The 26,836-nt window shown below is 39.7% G+C and overlaps 1 protein-coding gene across 1 annotated transcript in view; it reads right to left on the bottom strand.

The window, feature by feature from the left end:
- Nucleotides 1-2,971: 2,971 nt before the first annotated feature.
- Nucleotides 2,972-26,836, bottom strand: part of Pdzrn4 (PDZ domain containing ring finger 4) — a 149,035-nt gene continuing 125,170 nt past the window's right edge. Inside the window, exons 4-8 of the mRNA XM_051189702.1 lie at nt 23,282-23,380; nt 21,117-21,179; nt 12,957-13,058; nt 8,087-8,203; nt 2,972-4,723 (exon numbers count right to left, since the gene is read on the bottom strand). Of these exons, the coding sequence (XP_051045659.1) occupies nt 3,206-4,723; nt 8,087-8,203; nt 12,957-13,058; nt 21,117-21,179; nt 23,282-23,380 (1,899 nt within the window). The 3' untranslated portion in view covers nt 2,972-3,205. The remainder of the gene's footprint in view (nt 4,724-8,086; nt 8,204-12,956; nt 13,059-21,116; nt 21,180-23,281; nt 23,381-26,836) is intronic.

Below are 26,836 nucleotides of genomic sequence, written 5' to 3'. Positions count from 1 at the left end.
CAAGCCTGAGTAACCAGTCACAGGACCATAACTGTCTAGTCTCTGGATGTCTGAAGACCACTGGAAACAGTCTATGCATTTTTAAAAAAGAAGTCATAGTGCTCTGTAAATGAACAGGGAAAGCAGCAACTGAAGAGTAAGAGCCACAAGTGACAGAGAACAAGGGGGCAGCACTGCCATCATAAAGAGTATGAGGCAGAGAGCCAATGCTGGAGAGGATGCTCAAGAGAGGCAAAAACAAGCAACAGGTTGAGTTGAGTCAGATGAACGATGTAGACATGCCAGCAGTACATAGGTAAAGTCAAGATGCAGCTACAGAAAAGTGATGTTCAACACACAGTAGGTCATAAAAGGACAGTGTGGAAAACCAGGAGAGCAATGGTAGCCTCCTTCCTGGAATATGATGACAAAATAGCCTTTGCACTTAAACTCTTCTGTTCCCTTAGGCTCTCATTATATGGATCCTAATACTAATCCTGTCATATCAACATAAAAAGCAAGAATTAAAAATACAAATTCAAGATAAGCCAAAGTACAATTTTTTCCTCTTTAGATCTAGGTATTTCTTTTGAACTGAAATAAAATATTCCACATTTAATTAAGAATATACTTAGCAGCAGATTCATCACTGAACAAGCTTATCACAAAGCTTGTTTACCTAGGTAGAGCATGGCACACTTAAGATCGTCAATACATTTTAAGGGAGCTATTTCAACTTGTAGAACTATATAAATACATATGTGAAAAATGTATCACATTTTTAGAAATCTGGTAAGTATACTGACTTTACTAAAAGGAAAATGAAACTAGTAATTTGCAAAACATTAAATTCTGGGAAATGTACACATTTCTTCTGGAAAATGTACCTGTTGAGTCCTGCATAGAATAGAATATATGGAACACTCTGTACTGGGTTGGAAAGAACTGAATTCAGGAGAGTCAGACATTCCTAGAGAAAACCTTAAGACAAAATGAACTCTAGAACTGAGAACCAGCCTAGTAGAATGTTAGTTTAGCATGTACAGGGTCTTGCAATTCTATTAACAATGGCTACAATTAAGAAGCAAGGAAATCTTCAATTTCCTTACTTTGATATTATTAATATTTTAAAAATTGAGTTCAGCTTTTCAATTATAGGGAAATAAAATAAAAAAGATGCAATGATGGAAAGGTAGGAGAAGAAAGTTGCAAACAGACCAATATATATGGTTGTCTTTATTAGCATTTGAGGGACTGTTTTGAGTTAAGCCCACTGTGGGTAGTACAATTCCCTGGACAAGTGGTCCAGAGCTGTATAAGGAATCTAGCTGAGCAAGTGAAAGAACCAGAGACCCAGGCAGCAAGCAAGTTATTGCACTGACTTCCTTTAATGGTGGGATATGACTTGGAAGTGTAATATGAAATAAACCCTTTCATCTCCTAAGTTTCTCTTGGTCAGAATGTTTAATCACAGCAACAGAAAGCATCAGAATCAAAGGGGGAAATAAAAATTCATAAAATAATTTAAGGTAAATAGTATTTATTGTCATTCAAATGGAATTTAACTAGAGAGTTACAAAACTGGATATTCAAGGCTGTTCCTTCATAAATGAGACCTATATATGTGATTTATTTATGAATAAATTTCCAGGAAAATAATAATGTGCAGAACAGTGCATGCTAACGGGCTAAGAAAATGTGTTGTCAATCAACAGTTTCCCCAAAGAAAACATGTATGTTGTTCCATTCTAATTAAGTATTAGATTTGTTACAGAAGTCTCAGAAACGTGAGTGGGACAAGCTGTGGGGAGGTTTGAGTACAGTGTAATGCCCAAGACTGATTCAAGAGCTAACAGTGAATCATTCTAGATTTTCCTGCAGGAAACTAACTTCAGAATATTTAGACACAGTGTCCTCATTATGGCAAACAAACCACTGGATTAAATGAAACTTTGCAGATGTAGTTTACATTGTCATCCATTCTGTAGGCATTATGATTGGCATGTAATATGGTTAAATGTTTAAATGATGAAAAGCTTGTTCTTTGCTTTTTTAAAATCTGCCTGGACAGTTAACAATATACCCTTTAGTGAAGTTATATAAGACATTTAATTTGAACATGTTGAAAATTATTGCAAAAATGATCAATTAAATGAACATGTTGTGTTAGAGACTGGATTGTACCCTATCAAAACTGAATGGTTAAGTAGTTTTCAGAGCTGTGAGAGTTAAGTTCCCATTGTTGAAGCCTCTCAGGGTATGTGACAGATGTGTTTATTCTTTTTCCATTCTTCCCCCCCCCCAAATATTTTTTTGGCTCTTTTACATGTAAAAGGCAACCTAGAGAGGGCCATAAAGGGTAGTTTAGCATTGTGAGTTGCCACATTTATTATATAATTTGTTCCAGGTAGAAATGTGCGATATAATCACCTGTAAGTTGTGTTTCAAAGCAACTTTATTGAGAAAAAGATGATAGAAAAAGTACACAATTTGTAATTCACAATTAATAGTCTTCTAATAGTATATGTACAACTAAACATGTTAACCACAGTGGACAAGGAAAATAACAGTCCTTGATAACTTTTCTTACGGATAATCAATAATTTAATTTTTTATTGTCACAATTTAACATAATTATCTAGCTACATGACCAGTGTCACTACATATCACAGGAAAGATTGTCCACCCACACATTACTGAGACAAAGACAACAGCTATTAATGTGTTAAATGTACAACAGGATGTTAAGAGGGGTATTACCTCATATATAAGACAAGATGTGGCATGTAGTTTAGTAGAAGATTTGATTTAGTATACAATATGCCAGGAAGTAAGCATAGACATGTTTTGGCATTGAATTATTAAAATAGAAAATAAGAAAATTAGAGAAATAAATCCAGATTTTAACTTACAATAGATACATTAAAATAGGAAATTAATTAGATATTTAGTATTTTTTGATTTTTTTCTTTCCTTTGTTTTTTCATTGTTTTGTGTTTTTCTATAAATGTGTGCTATGAATATATCACAAGTTAAGGAAAGATAATTAGCCAAAGAAGGTACCAGCATATGAAAAACAAATTAAAAAGTACCAGGTCTTTTTGCTTACAAAAAATTTGAACTGTAAAGTCACAAAATATATATAAAAATGCCACATTGAACGAGGCAATCATACTCTACCGAAACTGGTAGCATGCTCCCGAGGCCACTTGTCCCATTCTCCTGGTCATACGGTGGTCACCGACAGGAAAGCATTATGGACTCTCGTGCCATCTGGCGATTTGGCTCCATGGGTCATCAGTTCTTGGATTGTCATCCAGTTATCCAAAATTTTCTTGTTTCTCTTTTTCATCATCTTTTTGTGGCTCAGTTCAATGATGCTCAGCTCCTTCTTGCCTTCGCCACTGCTCTGTGGGCTTTCCTTCAAACACTCCAGCCGGCTCCTCATCATGAACTCCCTGCGCCTTCGTTGCTCCTTGGCCCGGACCAGGTGTTGCTTTCTCTCCTCTTTGCTCCAGTAGCGCCCCATCTTCATCTCGCTCATGGTGTCATCATCTGTGGTCATGCCACTCCGCTCCTCCTTGATCTTTAAGGCACGTTCCTTCAGAATTCGGTCTCGCACTGGTCTCTTGGTTATGTACCGGGTCCCATCACTCCTAATTTTTACCTTCCATTCCATCTTGGGCTCGGAGCCCTTTTGCGATTCCTTGCACATGCTCACCAAGCTGAGCTGACTCTGGGCATACTCTACGGCAGATTTCTGTTGAATTAACTGCATGTAGCTTTGATAATGCCGAGCATGTGCTGGGATGTTGGCATATCTGTAGGCAGAGCTGTGGTAGGGAGAGAGGTATGGAGTGCATTCATTGCCTGTGTTCTCCTGCTCCAGAACCTGGTGGTTTTCGAGACTCTTCTCCAGGGTTTCAATGCTGCATCCCTCGTTGGTGGCTTTGACATTGGTAGATGTGTATTCCTTGGTGCTAGGTCTGGAAGGGGACTGATGGGTTGTCATTGTGCGTCTCAGGTTTTTCTTATTGGCAAGGTTGATCATCCTTGGAAGGGAACTGTCAGGAGACCGGTCTATAGTTAGTGGAGTGCTTCTGCAGCTCTCGGCTGTATTGTATGCGCTTGAGCTGTCCTTGTCTGACTTTTCGGGATGTTCCATGATATCGTCCAGTTTCCCCCTTTGTGTATCCAGGCTGGTGTTATAATTTCGGAATCCTCCATCATGCAGTGCCCAGATGTCTCCATATTGGTCTGTCACTCTCTGGAGCCTGTGAGCCTGCATGATATTCTGGCACTCCAACTCAATGTTTCTTAGTTCTTCATTAAGCATCTGTAGCTCATGCTCCACCCCATCCTGCTCTCCTTGGTTGCATTCAATTGTGCTACTTGAGTAGTACAGGTCATAGTCTCCATGGTTTCGAATCTTCAGCTCCAATAACTGCTGGAATCCTTCACACACCTCATGGTTACTGACACAGTCAGAGTCCAAGCACTCTCCACCAGCTAAACTCTCATTGCACTGAAGCTCAAGGCTTCCTAGGGTGTCTTGGCTCTGCCCCAGCTCTCTCTTGCTTTTCAGAGATGTGCTGTGAGGGTCCTCAACAGCATTCTCCTGCTCTGAGCTCTCATCATTCCGCAAACTCTCGTCTGTGCGTCCCACTCCGCTATCCTTCTCCTGGTTGTTGGAAGAGGATGTTGCTGTGTCTGTTGTGCCCTCCTCTTCTTCCTGCTTCTTTGTCTGAAAATATAAGAAATCATTTTGAAAAAACCCAGCCTATTGTGCTCTTGCTTGAAAGGCAATGTTCTGCGGCTAAGGTGCAGTTCCTAGAAGCAGCTCTAACTGGACATGCATACTAATTTTAGAAATTGAGACAATTAGCTCATGACAGCTTTCTGTGCAGTGACATGGAGGGAATGAGCACTTTTTCATTCTACGTATGGTGCTCACTGGGCATAAACAAGGCAGCATACCTGGAAATGAGGGATATTTACCTTCAGGCTTTTCTCTCTGGGAGACCAAGGTGAAAATATACTTGAAGTGTCCCTGAACTTCCTGGGTGAAAATTCACAGAGTAACCAAACAATATCTACATGTTCTTTGGTGACTTGGTGATCTAGTGCTTGGGTGCCACAATTACATGACTATTGCTGCCTCTTGACTTCCTTAAATGGAGTAGAATAAAGTAGAAAGGACCGATTATCCAACAGTGATTTAGTGACATATTTAGTGATTGCTTAAAGCACTGCTTGTACTGCCCATTTGCCAAGCATGACTTTACTTGCTCGCTGATACAGGACAACATGGAGAATAGCTGGAGCATGGGCCATTATCCTAACAACCCACTGACTTCCCTATATGCTTCTGTAAAATCTCATTTGGTTGCCCATCCTACATTGTGGTTTTAGGGTATAGAATGAAAATATAAACTGAACCCAGGATCAAAGTCTTGCAGGAGCTGGCCTAGCTTTGGTCCACCAGTGATATATCCTTAATCACTGTCACTGGTGTCAGAGTGATAATTTTAGAAGGATTTCCACAACATATATTCAGAGGAAACTTTACTGAAGATAGTAAGGCTGGCATGACAAAATATTAGAGCCATGTTAGCATGCTGTGCTGGAACTCACAAGCTACATCTCTGTCTGTAGAGGAGGAAGCTCCACCCCAGACAAACCTAGGCTGTTAGTGACAGTGTGGGCTTTCCATCTCCTTTTTAGATATCTTCATTTGGCTTCTTACTTTTCTAGGTTCTAGTTGTGCTCTTCCCTGCAGTTTACAATAATTCTATCTCAAGGAGTGAGCATCTTTCTTTTTAAAAAGTTCCTAACATGTTTGGATTGCCTAGACACAATGGTGGCCATGTGTTTTTGATTCTTTCCCTACACACAAGGCTTACTCCTCAACCTCAAATCTAACTACTCAAGTAGACCCTATTTCAGCAGCAAAAAGCAATAGTACTTATCACTGAACTTTCAAGATCAAAGAATGAATAAAGATATAGGACTGAAATTACATCTGATCTGGATAATATATGGGTGTAATTTTCTTAACTAAAAAAGTTCTAAAGATATCTTCTGGGAAAAGAATTGAAGTCTTTCATTAGTGACTGACTATTGTAGATTAGAACAGGCTTTTTCAAGGATGGCTATGAGTAGAAGCTCCAGGTGGTTAGTACAATCATGTCATGTACTCAAGTTCCCTTGTCAAGAAAGTGATTACTCACACAGGATTGTGTAGCTGATGTTGAGGCACACTATTGAGTCAGAGAGTTTATGTGTAACATTCTCTTATCTTGTAAGGACTTGAGACAATGCAGAAAGGCTAGTAGTTTTCTTTATGTTAAGTTGAAAAGATAAAAACCATGCTGTGTAAATTACTGTGCAATGACTTCACAACAGCTGTCTAACCCAAGGCAGTATAGAAAGTTAAGCTTAGTATAAAGCAATCATTAATGTGCCTCTGAATTTAACTTGTTAAGTTGATTTTGCATTCATTGCCACTGGTCTATGAGAAACTATGAAAATGAAATTCTCCATTCAAATCCCAGAGTTCCTTGCAGTTAACATAATGTCTTGCAGTCATTTATCACTGCCCTCTAGAATGATGACTCTGACAGTGTTTCTGACAGGACATTTCTAATGCAATAGTATCGCTTATAGGGGCAAAAGATGTTTCAAAGGTTTCTGTACTTCTCATTGCCTTTTCAATCTTAGGGTGAAGAAAAATTTCCACACAATGAGTATCTAACCTCAGGGACATTTGGTGTTCCTTCACAAGCCCTCACATTTGTATTACATCTGATGAGTAGGCAGCATTTGGCACTGTATCACTTTCCCTAGACAGGATCCCTCCCTTACTTCTTTATTCCCACATCCCCTTGTCAATTCTGTATCGGGTTACATTTTGTATCAAAGAAAGAAAAAGCCTGGAGCAAGGGTTTTCTTGTTTGTAAGCAGCCACTGCTGCCAACAAAAGATATCTTTATTTGTGGCCTGTGTTGAAGTCATACATAAAAATTCCAACCCTATCTATACTGCAAAACAACTGCTAAGCAGCAGCATCACTTCTGAGCACTGACAAGGGGAGGTAACAATTGTTACTGGCAGTGTTGATGGTGGACTTTGCTGTTTCAGGGTGTAGCTACTACATTTTGTTTGAGATGATAGCATGAAAATGTGCTTCATTATTCAGTTTGGTGAGGTGTTAGAATATCTATGCTTCACAGGGTTAAACCTGTCAGGACTTAAAAAAAATCTGTTAGGATGAGTTAATAATTAATGTTGAGACTAGGATGATAATTAAACAAATTAATAAATTGACAGAAATGCTAACAAGATTATGTCAGGCAGATGAAGGCATGAATTAGAATAAAAATCTAGGTCATATAGTCTTGTTTTTTTATGTAGTGTGAAGATAACAAAAATAAGAGGACTCCTAGGCTCACTCTGCTCTAGCCTTGCTGTCATTTTCCCTCATTATGAATGCATTGAGGTCAGGAGCTCTCTTACTTTTAAACATCCTCAGCAGCAGGGGTGGTACTTGGACCACATAAAGACTTCAAATTTTTGTTGAATGAAAATGTGACCTTAAGACAACATAATGTCAATCACCTCAAATTATGTTGTACAACATGTATACAGCAGCCATGGGGCCAAAGATCACCTTTATGGTTGTTCAGGAGTACACAGATATGATTAACCCATGAAGTATACAACTCTTCACATCATATCTTCCTTAATTTGCATCACATTTATATTGTGACGTTCAGATTTCCAGTTTTTCCATGGTTGATAACTGGTTGTTCCTAGCTGGCATATCCAAATGCAGCACACATTTACTATTAGGTTTCTGCAAATTACATTGAAAACTACCTACTTCCTATTTAATGTTGCTGTATTAACAATAGTCCGTAGGCTTTCCAACCTGGAAATATTCTTAATAGACAAGATACATCTTCCTTCTGCTTCATTTGTGAAGACCATTTGGTCAAAAGGATTACCGTTACAGAGATGTTTGCTCAGAACCTTTGACTGTGTTTCCTTATCCATTAAAGAAAACTAGTGACATTTCCAAAGATGTCAATCAGCTTGGTGGCCCTACCTGCTGCAGCTCACTGGCTGTGTGCTGGACTCCTTCATTATGTTCTTCCTCCAGCATCTCTGAGTTTAACTCCTCCAAGAATTCATTCCTTTCATCTTCCAGCCAGCCTTCATCCAGCTGCAAAGGAACACATTAGTACATCACATGTTAGTGCTACACATTATGTTAGTGAGACCCATGCTTAAATGGGGTAAGCCTCAATGCGGATGGCCGACCAGCTCTCTTTATGGTGACTCTCTTCAGAGTGGCAGCCCCCTGTTGTCACCTCTCAGAAAGAAGAAAAGATGAGACAAAAAGGAAGAAAAGGATTCGTAGGCCTTTTATATCCTCTACTGAAACAGCTTTAGAGTTTTCTCTCTGAGTAAATCCCACAGCATAGAACATTACCTTCTTTCAAAACCCATGAAAAGCATACTGCATAACCCACAGCTGGCATGCTCATTATCTCCGGAGGCTCTGAGTTAAAAGAACTGCAGTGGTTCCTATAGGGCTATGAGACAATTGGGCTTTTACCCTTAACAACATCCCCCAGGGTGACTATATACAAAGTGCCTCCAACAAGCAGATTTTATCCTCATCTTGCCTTTTTTTTTTTAATTTGGGTGAATCAAGTTAGCAAGGTGTAAGTTTGTCATAAAGAAAATTTGATAGACAGCACTGATTTTATCTGTAAAAGAAGAGTAAAATATTAAAAAAAAAAAAAAAGCCTAAACCAAAAACTAGTAACAAATCACCCAGACTTTCTTTTTCTGTCATTGTGTGTGTGTGCACACACACACACATGCCTGTGTGTGTCCATGTGCCATGGGACCTGTAGGAAAGTCAGAGGACATCTTTCAGGAGTAGGTCATTTCTTGGCATCAGGTTGCTTCTGAGAATCAAACTCAAGTCATCAGGCTTAGTGGAAAGTGACTTTATCTACTTAACCATCTCATTGGTACCTGAGTTCTTTAGGGAAACAACAACAATATAAAAACAATCTTATCCATGCCTGTTTATTTACAGGGTTATGAGAATGACTCAAGGCCTCAGGCATGTTAAGCACATAGTGTACCATGGAGGACACCCTAGCTCCCATCATGTCTATTAGTCCTGAGCATCCTAGCCAATGTGGTATTTAAAGGTAATGGAGTGATGAACAGTTCTGTTTGTGGGCGATGGATGTAAATGTTCATGTCAGGCACTAGTTCAGCACTCACTCTAACAAATCCTGTTGGCTTCTTCAAACAAAGAGAAGTAGGAAGCCTGAGACAGCCATCCCAGTATGACTGCTGTTGCCTGCCAATGCAGATCATTGGCCTCTGTGTGGATTTCTGGAGCTGAAGTACATACATTAACTGTTTATGTTCATTAAATGACCTACGCTGACATCAAAACTCTGCTGTACTCTGTGCTACAAAAGGACAGTGGTTGCTGGTGTTTTCAATAAGAGACCTTTAAAGACCAATGGATGTCTTAAAACTTAAAACAAAATAAAAAACAAACCAAACTTGAAAATAGGACATTAATGGTACCACAAGCATTTACACACATACATGACAGTAACAGAAGGCAGATCAGGAGTTGACCTTTGTTTTGAGGAAACACCTGGGAGAGGGAAAAGCCACTGAGGAATTGCCTGCATCAGACTGGCACACTGGCCAGTGTATGGAGACATTCTTTGTAGTTGTTAATTGAGCTAGGAGGGCCCAGCCCACTGTGGGAGGTACCATCTCTAGGAGGGTGGGCCTATGTTTTATTAGGGAAGGTAGGTGAATGAGCCAGCATGCAGAATCCTCTATGGTCTCCTTTATAGCTCCTGCCTCCCAGATGCTGCCTTGAACTCTTGCGCTGGCATCCCTCAGTGATAGGGTAAAAGAAGCAAACAATCCTTCCCTTCCCAAATGGCTTTTGGTCAGGGTGTTTATCACAGCAACAGAAAGCAAACTAAAACACATGGATTCCATGGGGGGCCATTAAAGCCTACCCAGAACTTACATTACCTCAGATCTAACTGCATGCTAAAATGTGGGCAAAATTATGTCCTCATTGTTCTAAATGTGGCTGAGAAAGGTGTCCAGATGACTGTGCTAACTAAGAATTCTGTATTCCTTAGTCCTTTTAAAAAGAGCCATGAAGCTGCAGAATTCAACTCCAAACACAATTACCTTAAGCAAAGAATGTTTGCTTCTTAGAAATGCCACAAGGATGGTTTTCTTTAATCAGATCAAAGCTGGATACTTCCTAATTATACAGGAATAGTCTTCTGAGGACTCAATGGAGTGGGGAGGCTGAGAACAAAGTAGAAATGACTTCCTGTGACCAAGTCACCATCTATAGATGTGGTGATATTTTCTTTGTACTCTAACAAAGCTTGCCTGAAGATCAGAGGGCAGTGCTAACTACTAGCAACCATAGAGGTCTAAAAGTCTGTAAAGAAACAGACAGGAAGTGATGTTGCTGTGTGGAGAGAGGAATATAAGTTGGGAAGAAGCAGGAGCTCCATCTCTTTTTGGTCTGAGGATTTCTTAGAGGTAAGAACTCTAATGACTGGCTGATCTGCTTCTCTGATCTTTAAACTTTTATCCCCCTAATATCTGACTCTGGGTTTTTATTATTAAGACCTATTAGATATCATGCTAAATGTAGGCCCCTGTGTGTCTGTCTTGTAGGCTGGGGCACACAGCACTGTAGGAGCCAGAGGGCTTGCCCTCCCCTTCCACCCCCCCCCCCCGCCATGCACCTCTGCAATATTCATTCATCCACAGTCCATGTGCTACATGAGCTGAGCTGCAAGGATGGAAAGATCAGCTTCGAAGGAGAGGGCACAGTGTCTGCACAAAGTAGGTCATACATAGCACCACAGAGAAAGGACAGAGTACACCGTCTCAAAAGTAGTGGCTCCAAGTTTGTGTGAGAGCACTCGCTGCCCTCATCTCCCCAGGGGAACAGGATAGAAAAGCAATATCTTTAATGGTCTGAGGAAGAAAATGGGCAGGAAATGAAAGAAAGGTGACAGGGAATGAAGGAAATGAGTTATTTAAAAATATTGCACAGATGCACAATACTGCCCACAGCAAGCACATAGATCATTTCCAAGAGTCTGGAGAGCATTTGAAGCATTTTAAAATGTTAGGGAAAGCACACAGTGTGCTCCCTCATTCTCCCTGCTTAAACTACACCCTCACACAATGCAACAAGATAAGCTGAATTTGATAGACAAAGATAGCAAATGGGAAAACAGGATTCATCTTTTTTATTCTTTCTTGTAAATTCTATTTTAATTCATGGTGTTATGATGAATTTTTTGGGTGATTTCACTGGACATCCAATTGTCAAAGTCACTGAGTCTTTTCTAGTGATATATAGAACCTTTTTTTCAGGATCAAGAGTGGTTTGAGCTGGTGGCATGGTGTTCTGTGGCATCAGAGACTGTTATCAAACATGGAAAGAGTCTGATTTGATGATTCACACTCCAGCATTGAATCTTGCAGGGGAAATCTCAGGAGGGCAAGGCAGGTAGTCACCCTCTGCCAGGCAGGGGTGTCTGACAAACAGCAGGGTCCAGCCCTAAGCCATCAATATCTACACTTTCTGTTCCCCATTATGATGACACTGGAAAATGCTTCAGTTCTAAATTCATGATTTCCCCAGCAGCTACATGTGAGGAGAGGAATTGCCTTATACCAAACCTTTCTACAACAGGGGATGGCTATTCAATTCATTTCAACTTCCCATGAACTTAACTGGTGTGTGTGTGTGTGTGTGTGTGTGTATCCATTTTATTCTTTTCTTTCCTTCTTTTTTTTTTTTTTTTAAATGGGATAGGTGAGATAATTGGCTCAAGAATCTTCCAGATAATTGGTTCAATTTCAAATGTATTTTAAACATTCTTTCCTAGCAAGAAGGCGCCCCAGCCTGGCATATGGCCTCATTTCCCTCCACCAATACCTCAGGTGTGTAGCTTTACCCAGCTCCAGGCTACCCCAGACTTTATGAGAACCATTTAGAATGGTCAAGGGCATAAAGGAAATATATGCGGAAAGAGTGATCTTTTATAACTACTATATTCAAGTCAGGACCCAGCCTGACACTGAAATGCACTTACTCGGTGTAATTTATAGAGAGAACGTAGTTAGAGTCTGAAAAATATCAGATCAATAACCTAGGAGACAAGTGGTGACATAACTAACTTCCCTCACACTAGTGACAGGTGGATAAGACGGTGACAGTGCACTGTCCATTCTGCATTCGATGGGACAGGAAAAGGATGTGAAAAGAGACACGAGCTAAGTACCTTTCTCCCACTATTACCTCTCCTTTAGTCTGATGACATTGTCCTCCATCACGACAGAAACCTTTTCCTTTTGAAGCATCATTTTGGGCAGTAGAAAAAAATGTTTTTGTCACATTAATTATGGAAAAGCCTCTTGTCCTCCATGGAACTACACCAGAGATATTTCATTTGATAGTTATTTTAGGAGGATTTAAGATGATAGCTACATATGCTAATATCTTTTCTCATTAGAGAATCCTTCATGATGCTGTAATATGCCAATTATGTATTTTAGATGGAAGCCTAGAGGAAAGGTCTACACAGAATTTAAAATAATCTGAAGTCAACTATGTTTCACTTGTTAATTCATTTAAGAAACTATCAAGCAGAGGGATGGAGAGGATTTCATTCTGTGTGTTTTAAATTTTTCCCTAAAATTGGATGTTTAGCTGCCTTTCATGGAGTCTTTAGCAGAGTTTTGGGGGTGAGGTTAGGCAGTCACAATCAGCCTTGCAGTGTCCTTTGTCAATGTCACCTAGCAGGGATGCATACACATTCATTCATGAACTCAGTGAACATAAAGTCCAGGCTCAAGACCCCACTTCTGTGCCGGACCTGCATGTCGGGCCTGGCGATGAGTAGCACAACGCTCTTACACTCCTCACTAGACAGCAGAGCCACGGCTTCTTCCCGGTTCTGGATGTCTTCCCCATTTATCTAGAGAACAAACGAAAGTGACACATTAGTTTCTATTTCCACAATGCTGCACACAATAAATGGCAAATATCAGCTCATTTATGGTGAATGTATGGACAATGAAGCTCCCACGATGGGCTCATCTTTGCCTCTCTGTGGAAAGTGCCTTCACTCAATTACACGCGTGCTGTAAGAGCCATATCGATCCCTGAAGGATGGTGGACATCACAGGAAGCAGTTATGTTCATAAATGTCCAACCTGCGCCCTGGCAACATACATCTAGCAACACAATTAACCAGCCCCTGACAGGTGACGTTCATCTTTCTCCGCTCAGAGTAATGGAAGTGTCACTCTGAGATAATAGTGCTGGGGGAAGCGGCCAGCAGTTCCACAACCGAAATCCGTCATTCTGCACGCTCCCGGGAGCCAATTAGAGAGCTGCAGACTGCCCCTGAGCAGGCTGCGCACCCAGACTGCTGCTGACCTGGGCTCCGTTAATCACTTAGTATTTGTGTGGGAGCCTGATTCAGTTGTCTGAACATCACTCCAGCTATATCCCAAATGAGTCTAATCCAAAATGAGAGTAGCTTTTTGGGACCCTGCTCCCAGCACTTGATTCCTTCCAAGACCAACCCATTCCCTCTTTCAAAAAAAAAAAAAAAAAAAAAAAAAAAAAGGCAATATTTTAAGTATACTTGTAAATTTTAAAGATTGGCATCAAGTAAAATTGATTTTAAATAGTAAGGGAAATAAACCAACCTTTCATGAGCTTTTGATTGTGCAGAAAAAAGACTCCTACATCACCCAGACTTTATCATAGGTTTCTAAGAATAGAGTAAGTACACTTGAACTCCATTTAGTGTTCAGATGTTTTTATTTTTAATTTAGCATATTTTCCTTTGGATGCTTAAAAAATTCTTGTTTTATTGATTTCTCAAATTCATGGAGGTAGTATTTTTTATCTCTAGCATATTATCAAGATAAGTGGAAATTTCAAACAGAAAGCTGCTTAAATGAACACTAATTATGTAACTTAAATAGAACATGTGCCATGCTAGCCAGTATTTTTCCTCCAGTAGTTTCATGTTTTCCCTTGTGGGTCCCTGGGATTCTAGCTGATCCACATGGATAGACAGGGTTACCAGAAAACAAATAAGCAAGCAAGCAAACAAACAAAAATCAGCCGTAGAATCTCAGTTTGGAAAACAGAATAATCCTTACCCCTAAGCCCTTATTAGAGACACCTAGGAGAGCTGACGACCAGTGAAGAAAGCCACATAACCCACAGGCATTTCATACTCTGATCAAAACTGGTGCCACCTTCATTTCTTGCTTGCCTGTATGTAGAGGCCCCAATGCTCATGGGTTTCATGTGTATTCCTTCTTATTCCAAATCCTCAAATAAGCCTTGTCCAATTAGGTCTATGGTTTTAAAAGACTATGGCCTTTACTTCCATTGACCTACAGGCTTCTGGCCATTTCATGGCACTTCTTAGTTTATTTGCGACACATCTGTCTCACTCTAGAAATATTTGATTCTAAATGTCCTGTGATTTCTGACATGGCTAATCTCCATCTTTTCTTCCTTCCTTCCTTCCTTCCTTCCTTCCTTCCTTTCTTTTTTTTTTTTTTTTTTTTTTTTTTTTTTTTTGGCCTGGGATTTCATCCTCAATACTTGCCCCTCTAGTTTTCACTCAAACTTAGGCATATTCCCTTTCTTCACCCAGTCTCAGCTGCTATCAATCTGCTCCTCAATTCTACTTCCATACTGTTGCCTTGCTTACTCACTTAGACTAGATGCTCACAGTGGCTTTTTCAGGGGGTGTGGTAAAGGGCTTCACATGCTCCCATAGGTGCACTGTGTTGCATTACCCTCAACATAGACATACATACATACATACATACATACATGGCAAACTCTATCCTGATCAGAAAACATAGTCAAATCTACAAATACTTAAATCCATAATAGTAGGTCTGTTTTTGTCTAGACAGGTATTTATTTTAGATGTCGTTTTAACTCTTATGAAGGCACCAACACAGTGGCATGCTTGCTTTTCAGTCCCTCTGTAGTTGGCACTTAACTTTCTCCTTTGTAATCTCATAGTGGCCTGCATTGGGGCTTCCAGGATTGCCAGTAAACAAAAATCATTTGCTGTGGGAGACACCCATCATCAGGACCACACATGGGATGAAAGGAAGCCACCATAGAAATTTGCTATTGAAGACATAGAGCATCCCAGGCAGGAGATGGATTGCCAGCCCTTTCCCCTTCTTGAAGGACATTTGGCTTAAAGTAGGGATATTTTGGAGATTAAGTCCCCTGTCAGATGTGAGGTTGGTGAAGATCTTTTCCCATTCTGTAGGGAGCCATTTTGTCTTATTGACCATGTTCTTTGGTTTACAGAAGCTTCTTAGTTTCAGGAGGTCCCATTTATTAATTGTTGCTCTCACTCAGTGTCTGTGCTACTGGTGTTTTTGTTTTTGTTTCTTTTCTTTTCTTTTTTTTTTTTTTATTTAGGAAGTGGTAGCCTGTGCCTATGCATTCAAGTGTATTTCTCACTTTCTCTTCTACAAGCTTCAGTATGGACGGATTTATATTGAGGCCTTTGATCCATTTGGACTTGACTTTTGTGCATGGCAATAGTATGGATCTATTTACATTCTTCTACATGTTGGCAGCCAGTTATACCAGCACCATTTGTTGAATATGTTTTCTTTTTTCCGTTTTATATTTTATATTCTTTGTCAAAAATTAGGTGTTCATAGGAGTGAATTGATATTAGGGTCTTTGAATCTATTCCATTGGTCCACCTGTCTTGTTTTATGCAATTTTCAAGATGTTTTCATTATTATAACTCTATAGAAGAGCTTGAAAGTGATAGTTGATTTCCCCAGATGATCCTTTATTGTACAGGACAGTTTTGGCTATCCTGATTTTTTTGTTTGTTTTTCCATTTGAAGTTAAGCATTGTTTTTTCAAGGTCTATGAAGAATTGTGCTGGGATTTTGATGGGGATTGCATTGAATCTACTTTTGGTAGGATTGCCATTATATACAAAGAAACTAGACATCAAACTGCCAAATAATCCAATTTAAAAATCCAATTTAAAAATGGGGTAGAGATCTAAACAGAATTTTCAACAGAACAATTGCAAATGGTAGAAAAACACTTAAGAACATGTTCAGCATCCTTAGTCAAATCAAAACCTCTCTAAGATTCCATCTTACACCAATCAGAATGGCTAAGATCAAAAACACCAATAACAGCTTATGCTAGAAAAGATGGAGAAAGGGGAACACTGCTCATTGCTGGTGGGAATACAAACTTGTATAGCCACTTTAGAAACCAGTATGGAAATTTCTCAGAAAATTAGGGATCAACCAACCTCAAGACCCTGTAATACCACTGTTGGGCATATACCCAAAAGAGGCACATTCACACTACAAAGATACTTGCTCAACTATGTTCATAGCAACATTATTCATAATAGCCTGATCTTGGAAACAACCTTAGATGCCCCTCAACTGAAGAGTGGATAAAGAAAATATGGTATATTTACACAGTGGAGTACTACTCAGTGGTAAGAAACAATGATATCCTAAAATTTGCAGCAAATGGACAGAACTAGAAAAAATCATCCTCAGTGAGTTGCCCCAAACCAGAAAGACAATATAGTATGTACTCATTCACAAGTGGAATCAAGACATAAAGTAAAAGATACCTAGTCTGTAATCCACAACTCCAGAGTTGCTAGAACCCTCTTCCAGAAACAGATGGAAGCAGATGCAGAAATCCACAACTAACCAATGGGCCAAGCTCTTGGTGTACAATCAAAGTGAGGGAGGAATAAATATACGAACAAAGGAGTCAAGACCATGGTGGGGAAATCCACAGAACCAGCTACCCAAGCTAGGGACAGATTACTGATTCAAGTCTGACAAATGGGGACCCTGATTAAGACTGAACTACACTTCCTTAATATAAGTGACAATGGTGTGAGTGTGAGGTCACTGGCAGTGGGTCCAAAATCTAACTCTAATGCACAAACTGACTTAGTGGAGCCCATTCTCTATGGAGAGATACCTTGCTCAGCCTAGACACGGGAGAGGGGGATGGAGAGGTGCCTCAACTAGATGATGGGACAGACCTTACCTTGTCCAAGGAGCAGATGGGAGGGGGGCAGAGGGAAGAGTGGGAGGAAAGGAGGGATTGGAATGTAAAAAAAAAATATTTAGAAAAAGAAGGGAGAAGAGCCTCAAGAAAAACAATATGTAGATTTTGTTCTAAATGAGGTTAATCTTGGTAGATAATAGATGTAGACCTTGTATTTATTTTCTGTGCATAAAAATCCATAAATAATTCATTTCAAAATGAGTATTGTTGGGGCAGGGGAAAGTAGATATGGTTTTGTGTTGGGTGAGATACACGAATCAAAAAAATCTCACCTTAGGCCCAGATCTCCTAAAAGGTGGGTAGCATGTGAGGGAGGTTTATAAATGGAATAATACAGTTTTTATATTTGAATATACCAAGGTGTGGGTTCAATAGTATTGTACCTGAAATAGCTGGACATCTGAAGTGTTGGCATCTAACTACTTATGACATTTCTCCAGGAAAACCTAAGTAGCCTGGGCAAAAGAAGGGAGTTGTGTTTCATATGTATTTAATAACAAAGAGAGGGGAGGGGCATATACTGATTTAGTATAAAAAAACTAAAGGAAAACCACCATTCAAAGAGCCCATAAGAAGAGTAGAGAATGCAGACAGCTCACTCAAATGCCATCACCCCACCATACCTTCTTACAGCGCCTTCACAGGAAGAATATTTAGGCACATGGCTGGTTCTCTGGCCAGCAAAATATCAGACTACTTATGGGGATTCTTCTATGTTATGACATCAAGGAGACAGTGGGACATGTTACTTTGTCCTTACAGGAACTGGTTATTTATGTAATATTTAACCCTTGTAGTCTGACTCAGAAATGCCTTCTTCAGCTCTAATTTTTTCAAGTGAATTCTGGGAACAAGTTGGATCTAAGTTACTGTCAGTGGCACAACAGACAGAACCATTCAGCACTTTGGGGGAAATGTTCTGGAAAGGTTGATTCCTGATTTTCCTTCTGTGTGGCCCTCTCTGATGTCTGCCGTGTGTGTAAGTATGTGTGTGTAAGCACAATGGGCACCATCATCTAAAATGTCTGTGGTCTACTAGATGAAGAAAATATTAGCTTCACAATGAGGACGGCCTCATTAATACACCCCCTTTAGGTCATCATAAATAGACAATTAAAGTCACAGTTGCCATAGAGAGGTTAACTTAAATAAAAGCCAAACAGGCAGCCTTATGGATAAGAAGTAATACCTCTGCTTTTTTTTTTTCAGGGCCCTCTCCCTGGGAAAGAAGTTATTAATTGTTCATTACTAGGTATCCTATAATCTCTTCACCAGACAGATGGGAGCTATTTGTCTGTGGCTACAATTTTGTCACAGTTTTATTTAATATAATTTCACCATCACCCTTAAGACACTTTTTTTCCTATGTGTATGAAACAAAATTGAATTCTGGGCTTTTTAATGTGATGTGTGTGTATTCATTTAGTTTGCAGTATTTGTCACAGAATATAAAGTAATCTGGCAGAAAACAGCACTTTATCATCCCTGCCATTGTTTCTTCAATGAACTAATTCCATTAAGAAATTCTTCATTATTCCATAGGCATTCTTCTTCAAAAATAAATCTGCATACAAAATAGCTAAGAATTTAGAAGCTTCAAAATACACAGTATTGTGGAAACACATGCAACCCCGCACATTTATATCTACCACAGAATTAAAGGATGTAATTTTTAAAATGGTGTTTGCCTATGGGAGAATGGATAGCTGGACAGTTGGAAGGGAGCCAGGTGATGGTATAACAGGCAGTGTGGGTGTAGAAAGTAAATGGTAAGAGGAAGAGGTAAGAGCTGCACGGAATAGCAAGGAAAATGGAAAATGATAATGGATAGATTCAGTACATCAGAACCATGTCTGAATAGAATGGCTACTTTAAGGGTACAAAACCTTCCAAGCTTTTCTGATGCTAAACATCTTACTGTGTGTTAGCACTTAATGCCCTCTGAGAGTCAAGAAGTCACACTATTTCTGTGTATCAGAGATATTAATAAAACAATGACAGTTATATTCCATTTGAAAAATAAATATTTAAAACCTTCTAATATCTGTATTGTATATTATCTTCTTAAGTAGACTACCCTAGCACAACTTTTCTGCCAGTTTTATTCATCTGTCCTGAATGCTTGTTTCATTCATTGACCTGGGTGTGTGTGTGTGTGTGTGTGTGTGTGTAAGATGTTGGATACATGTCTAAAAAACAAGGCCATGTCTAGATTGCCAGACAGACATTTTTTGTGGTAATATCTTCCTTGTACAAATAAAGCTTGTCTGAAGATTAGAGGATGGAGCTTGCCATCAGTTAACCATAGGGGTCAGGAGGTCTGTACAGATGGACAAGAAGTGAAATAGCTGGGCAGATACAGGAAGTAATATGGCTGGGCTGAGAGAGAATATAAGCAGGCAGAAACAGGAACTTTCTCTCTTTTCAGCTGGGAAGCTAATGAGGCAAAGGTGGCTTTGGCTTGCTCCTTCTTTCTGCTCTCTCAGTATTTTCCTCTATATCTGACTCCAGGCTTTTTTGTTTAGCTCAATTAAGAATTCCATTTACACATTTTATTCCCCCAATGTATATCCAACAATGGGCATAGTTCCATTTGCTTAACTACAGGCCACTCAAGCCTTCCTGCATTTCATGCTCTTGAAGTTTTCTGGAAACTACTTGGACCCTGAAAAAAAAAAAATCACAAACTTATGCTTTGTATTCTTTACTAATTAGAAACTCAGTAGAGAGTTGTTGGTGAAAAAGATCTGTGTTATCAAGCTAAGGAGAAGTGTGGGCATGATAGGGGTCAGCAAAGTTGCCCTGGGGGCTGGCAGGGTGAGACACCAAGCAGCTTAGGGACCCTTCTGTAATGCCATGCTAATCTGTGGTCATCTCTATGGGCTGTTGTCTTCCCATTTAGACAGGGCAGGGTACCCCTATGCATGTTATATATTTCTGAAGCTCAGAGTTGTAGCAAATAGTCAAATCAGAAGAAGCATTTTCTGGGAATCCACATCTTGCTAGGAGAGATGGGAACTCTGGATATGTTACTACATCCAGAAGTTATGAGGCCTTTTAAGTGGCTACTCCTTCAAGCTACCATGTTAGTACCTCTTGCTCTGTTTTACAGCTGTGACTAAGAAATCAACTTAGCAGTTTCATTTAGGGGTTGATTTTGGGCATTAGACTTTGTGTAGATTCTTCCAGTCACTCTTTAAGGCAAAGATTCAGGAGAGATACCATGAGCAGAGGCAGGTTTAGAAGAGGGCTTTGGGCTTTCTGTTATCCCTCATCAGGGCATGGAATTCTTTCTAGCCTGGTACCTGCTTATCAACTTCTCACTGCTTCGTATTTCTCTATGGAGAAGAAATCACAGCTCTTCCATCTGCTCTTGGTAGCTCACTCATAAGCCATGTGTTAAAGCTGTTTTGGACTACAGTGTAGACTTTTGTATAGTAAGAGAACAACACATGGATCAAGCAGTTTATCCTGAAAATGACTGCCATCACTGCAGTTAGGAGTTACAACTACTGTTGTTTACTAGTCTTTTATCATCAGTGTGCTAAGCACACTGCACACATTTCACATAACCTGTGCCACACTAGAAGGCTATAACATAAGGTAAGAAAATGGGCTTACAATGGAGGAAGAATAACCGTGTACCGCAACCAATAGTGGAACTAGAAGGCAAAGCTCCACAATCTCATTCCATGAACTGTATCTCAATAATTATTAGCTAATAACTCTTGGGAAATGGTACTTCCTTTACTTTGAAAGTATTTAGAATGATGTCCTTTCATTTTATAGATGATAATATATGCAAAAGCAATGACAAGGTCTCTCCCGCTAACATTTTCTAAGAAAGGAGACAAAATAAAAGCTGTGAGACAGCCTGTGGGGAAACAACCACATCACATACTTGTAAAATACGATCCCCTTCTCGAATCCGGCCATCCTTGGCAGCAATGCTATTTGGGTCAACCTGTAATAGAGAAAGCATACATCTTCAGGGCCATACGCTATCCTTCTAAGAACTTAGAATGTAGTTTTTAAAAATGTATTATCTTAAGATATTGTAGTTTTAGATTATATTGGCTCAGTTCTCTATTGATTTATGACAGGGTGCATGCCATTTTCTCTGTCATAATCACTAATTCTAAAGCTGTAAACAAATCTCTTTAGAGTTAACAATAATAAAATGGGCTGGGCAGAGCTTCATTTGCAGGCCACTTTTCCACCCCTCTCTGCATCCGTGCCTGCCTTTCCACATCCTTTCTGTCATTTCTGAAGCTCCACTGTCAGTCTTTAGCTGACAGGATGTAATGATGCCATTAACACCAGGATTTTTATGGACCCAGGAACTTTACATTATACAAGGGTGACCTGTAAATAATACTGAAGATGTATTAGGAAAGCTGATAGATATCATAATCCCACACTTACTAAAAGTATTTTGGACCCAAGTGTATTTATTTTTAAAGCTTTTTAGTCTCTATTGTTCAAGAATTAAAAAAAAATTCAAGAATTAAAAAAAAAATCTATCTGTACATTCTGTTACTTAGTGCCACTTTACATATAATGCTAGGTATATCAACTTTGCGTTACCAAGAATATTCCTCTATTGTAACAGGCTAAACTTGAATGAAGGTTTTAAGTTTATTGAGGGTAATTTTAACTATTCAGTTCCTGAGGTAGTTTCAAATCATTTCTAGAGGCTTGTTCCAGCAAAGCTTCTTGTCTGAGTATTTCAAGTACTGCATGCGACTGATTAATTTTCAACATTACTAGGAGGCCCATCTGAAAACTGAGAAAAAGACGAGTCAAACACAGAAGGGCCTACACTCATACTTGGGGGTGGGTATTCAAGCAACGCTTTCCACCTGCACATGTTCTGTTCCTGTGACTTATTTATCACCTCTAAAAAGAGAGGCTTCAATCTGACCGTTTAAATACTAACCAGAATGAAGAGGATCAGATTATTAGTGAATTGTGTCCCTTTTAAAAGTCATCCATCACATGAAGCTTTGTCCTTAAAGCTGTAATCAAACCACTCATAAGACTGCCTGTTTCTGTATACATTGAGGAAAAGGCCTCAGCACATTTTGTGTTTTATTCCTCCATTCCTTCATGATAGGGATCACCAGAGTTGTTCATTTTAAGGTAGCAGCCACATGAAGTACACTCTGGAGAATTTTCCATGTGAGTGGGAGGCAGCAAAATCTTTGAAGTGATTAAAAAAAAAATACTGTTCTATATTTTCAGAGTTGTGATGCTGTCCAAGTGTGTTAATTGCAGATCTCTTGTAGTTTAAGCAACTCGGTAGATAACTGTTGGAATTTGTTAGGAACTGTTTTATCCATCAAAGCTCAGGCTCCAGAGAACATTAGCATCTAGTTTGTCTAACTATTACATACATTTTTTGAGAACTAAGCTATGGAATATGTACAACTTTGCATATGGCTATATTCATAGTGTTAAACCATAGCATTATGCTTCGTCTAGAATGAGCTGCTATTCCTGAGATCTATTGTAATAAATTCTGCTTGGTGGTCTTTCAAGCTAACACTAAAATGGTGACTCAAATGAAATTCTTTGCCTCCTGAAAATTATTGTGCAGCTGAATCAAAGAAACAGAGAGATGTACTTCTTCGGTATTTAATCTATCCACCCCAACCACAGAGTAAAAGAGGTGATTATTATGACTGTTTAAAATAATTACCCAATACTGCTGTTAACAAAGTATAAAAGATGCAATGGGATGGAAGGACAAATGTTTGGGGACCAGAGCTCAGCTCAGCCTGCTGCTCTCTTATGGGATCTTACAGGGAATTTATTCAAATTTAGACAATGTTACCACTTTCACACTTTTCCTTGCTGGGATTCTGCAGGGAAAACCTCCACGCTAAACAAGCTGATGATAATTGCATTACTTGGGTAGCATAATTTGCTTCCCTAATTGAAAGTGGCAAGAATTGGAAGGCAGCCAGTTCTTCACATTCAGGCTTTGCAAAGAGGCCATTCTTGTCCTGAGCCCTTTGAAGTCATCCCTCCCTCCCTGCAGGTCCTCTCCACAGCATCTCTCACCTCGCCGACATAAATGCCCATGTCTTCCTCATCATCAGTTCGGTAGCAGACTGTCAGGCCCAGCTTTTCTTGGCTGCTAACACGACACAGCTCAACCTCCTGTGAGAATGGCATGCATATTGAGACATTAATCTCAGGGGGAAACTCAAAGATGCAGTTCCCGTCACTGTGAGAAGTTTTAAACATTGTTGCTTAACATTTGAACTGAACTTTTGTAACCCAAATCATTGAGATTGACTTTTTATAAAGTATTTCTGTTGTAGTCAAATTTTCATATTGCAGTTGGAAATATACAGAATCACATGAATTCGTACATAAAACTGCATAGATTATTAAGTTGAAATAATATAGTATTTGAGAATATCAAAGAAGGTAGAAAAAGCTCCTCAAACATTGTTGCTGTATTTTTCTTTCTAATGTAATAAAAAGGCATAAGTTTGAACAGAAAAAGGACTATTTTACGGATTTATGTCAGGTCTTCCTCGAATTTGTTACAGTGTGAAAAGAAGCAAGGGTTTGTGTAGGGAAGGTTAAGGTTTTCTATTATTCTATTATTCCACAGAAACCCTCAGCCTTGGAAAGAAATGGGTTCACTGGCAGAAGGGCAAGACATATCAGCCACCATATGGGTCAGAAGGGATGGTGCAGAATGCAGCAATGATTGAACAAGAAAGTACATTCACTGACATGCACTGCTAAGGGGCTGCGAATATCAGCCTCAGGTAATGTATACTGAATCTATTTCTTGATTTATGTTCAGAAAAATAAAAAATATCGGTTTCATATAATGAAATGGGCTTGTGCCACTCTCTGACACAAACTAGGATAAATCACACAATTCCAAGTGTTAAAAGACAAATTGCAGCTACAATCTTGGGAAACTTGTTCCTATTGTTGAGAATGGTAGACCTATTTCGAAATCATCAGAGGAAGGGAGAAGGGTGCACTTTGGAGGAGAAGCCTAGAGCAAGGCTCTTGAGTTCAGCCTTGTGGAGCTGTGTGTTTGTCAGTCCTGTGAATGTCCCTTTCTTCATTGCCTAAAAAAGCAGATGTTCATCATTGGGGACTCAGCTACTACCAGGAAGGATGTCATAATTTTTCCCTTATCTTTCCAGGTCTATGTAATGTTTTGTAAAACCAAGCCATTATTAAGAAGTCTTTCCTCTTTGATGGGAAATGTGTGTGTGTGTGTGTGTGTGTGTGTGTGTGTGTGTATGGGTGTATAAAATGATTATGAAGTCTAGTGAGCATATATGCCTGTTTTTTCCCAATTGAATGTTGAAATCCTAACACTCAAGGTGATTTTATGAGGAGGTAGGGCCTTGGGAAGGTACTTATGTCATGAGTGGTAACACCATGGGTGCAATTAGTGCTCTAATGAAAGGGACAGTTGTCCTGAAGCATGCAGACCTCAAGGAGAAGGTACCCTTGGAGAGGATGTGAGCTTTATGAGACACCAAATTGCTTCTGTTTTGATCTTGAACATTCCACCTCTAGCACTGAGAAAGGTTTCTGAACTTTGAGTCACTGTTTGCTACCGTAAATAGAAGGAGAAGACAGCAGGTCTCAGCCTAGCTATCCAAGAACTGAAATAGCAGTGCTAAATAAAGTTCACCTGGCTACTAGCAAGAGGGTGTTCTCTACAGCATTCTGTAACACTTAGAATTGAAGGGAGGGGCCTTCTCCATCAGAGATGCTCTTGTCATTGAGCAATAACCGTTTGTTTAAACGATGTGTTGTAAATCCTTAATGAGAACACTTGCTATCATAAACTTCAATGGCCAATAATTTCATAGCCAACAGCAAATAAAACAAAATCAAGTCCTTTACCCCCAGACAAGTGTTGCAAATTAGAGGAAACTGAAACTGCAGCGTGTAATTGTGCAGAAGCACTGTAAGTTGTATCTGCTTCTGAAAGCCAGATGAATGAAAGCACCCACAGACATGCCAAACTGGATGGGAAAAAAGCCCATGAAGCCTCAACCACACAGAGAAGTATAGGCAACTGGAGACATGGTCCTTCCCTGGAAAAAAACACACCAACTTGTCGTTCACTGCCAAACAGTCAGCCTTGAAAACATATGCAGCTGGGAGTGGTGGTGCACACCTTTATTCCTAGCACTCAGGAAGCAGAGGCAGGTGGGTCTCCATGAGTTCGAGCCCGCTTAGTCTACAGAGTGAGTTCCAGGATGGCCAGAGCTTTATGGTGGCACACAGTCTCAAGAAAACCAAATGGAAAACAAGTAATACGTGGAACATTAAATACAATGGGTTATGTTTTGGGATATAATTATATAATATACAAATACATATATATGCATGTAATCACAATGAAAAGGAAGCCATGAAGTTGAAGGAGAACAAAGAGAGATAGGCCTGAGCATTTGAAGGGAGGAAAGAGAAGGAAGAAACATGGTAACTGAATAATTTCAATTCAATTTCAAAAATAAACAACAAACCAACCAGGCTGTCTGGTAAGCAGAGAAAGATGGAAAATCCATTAAGCTCAGAAGAATAGGAAGCATTTCTCAGTTTGTCACCTGAAGGAGAAATGCATACACTAGGCAAGGGTCTCCTCCCAACTGACAGTGGTTTGTAGCTCCAGAGGCTGAGAGTCCCTAACTAAACTTGTATTTCTGGCAGGAGTCACAGCCACAGAGCCGTGTCTTACAGCGACAGTGGAGTGAGCAAAGAAGCCTGCTGAGGAAACCTGAATACACTACCAAGAGCTGCCTTCAGCTTAAATCAGGCCATCAGAGGTCCTTCACAAGGACTTCCACTGTCTGGTCAAAAGGGAGGAAAGATGTCCCATTCTGGGGAAGGCATTTGCATAGGGTGTACTGGTCAGGGTTTGCTCAGAATTCTCAGAGTTACCTGTTCACTTTGGGGTTTGTCTACAAGAGGCCTATCAGCCGCTGTGCAATAGGATTGAATGAATCTATTAACAGAAGATCACTGGGACTACACACACAGTATCAGTGCCCCAAAACATCAAAGTAGCTACCCAATAAATAAAGGAAAAACATTAAGATGGTGAGGTAAAACAGTATTTCAATCTTTTTATACTATAAAATCTATCTGAGCTGGGTGGTGGTGGCTTACACCTTTAATCCCAGTACTTGGGAGGCAGAGGCAGGTAGATCTTTGTTGAGTTTGAGGCCAGCCTGGTCTACACAACAGCTGGGCTACACAGAGAGATCCTGTCTTGGAAAAACAAAATGAAACAAACAAAACCTATGTGAAATGGGCATTGATATTGTCTAGTTTAGGGTTTCAGTACACCACTTTGAGATGGCCCACAACCTCTAGCTGTGTCTGTCTTTCTGCACAGGTGTTTTAGGTTTCCTATTTAACTACCCCACCAGCAAAATCTGGCCTTTGGTGTGAACTTCTGTGGAATTCATGTGGTGTAATGGTACAATTTTATGAAAATTATCTCTTGGTCTCTAAAAGTTTGAACTTCAACCACTGACTTGTACTTGCTGGGGGGATGGAGGGTGAGAGTGTGGGGAAAGGTGACTGGAATTAGGGAGCATTTGGGAGTGATGGAGAAAC

The sequence above is a fragment of the Phodopus roborovskii genome, unplaced genomic scaffold, assembly GCF_943737965.1.
Source record: "Phodopus roborovskii unplaced genomic scaffold, PHOROB, whole genome shotgun sequence".
Lineage (NCBI taxonomy): Eukaryota > Metazoa > Chordata > Mammalia > Rodentia > Cricetidae > Phodopus > Phodopus roborovskii.
This window is presented reverse-complemented; position numbering and strand designations above follow the sequence as displayed.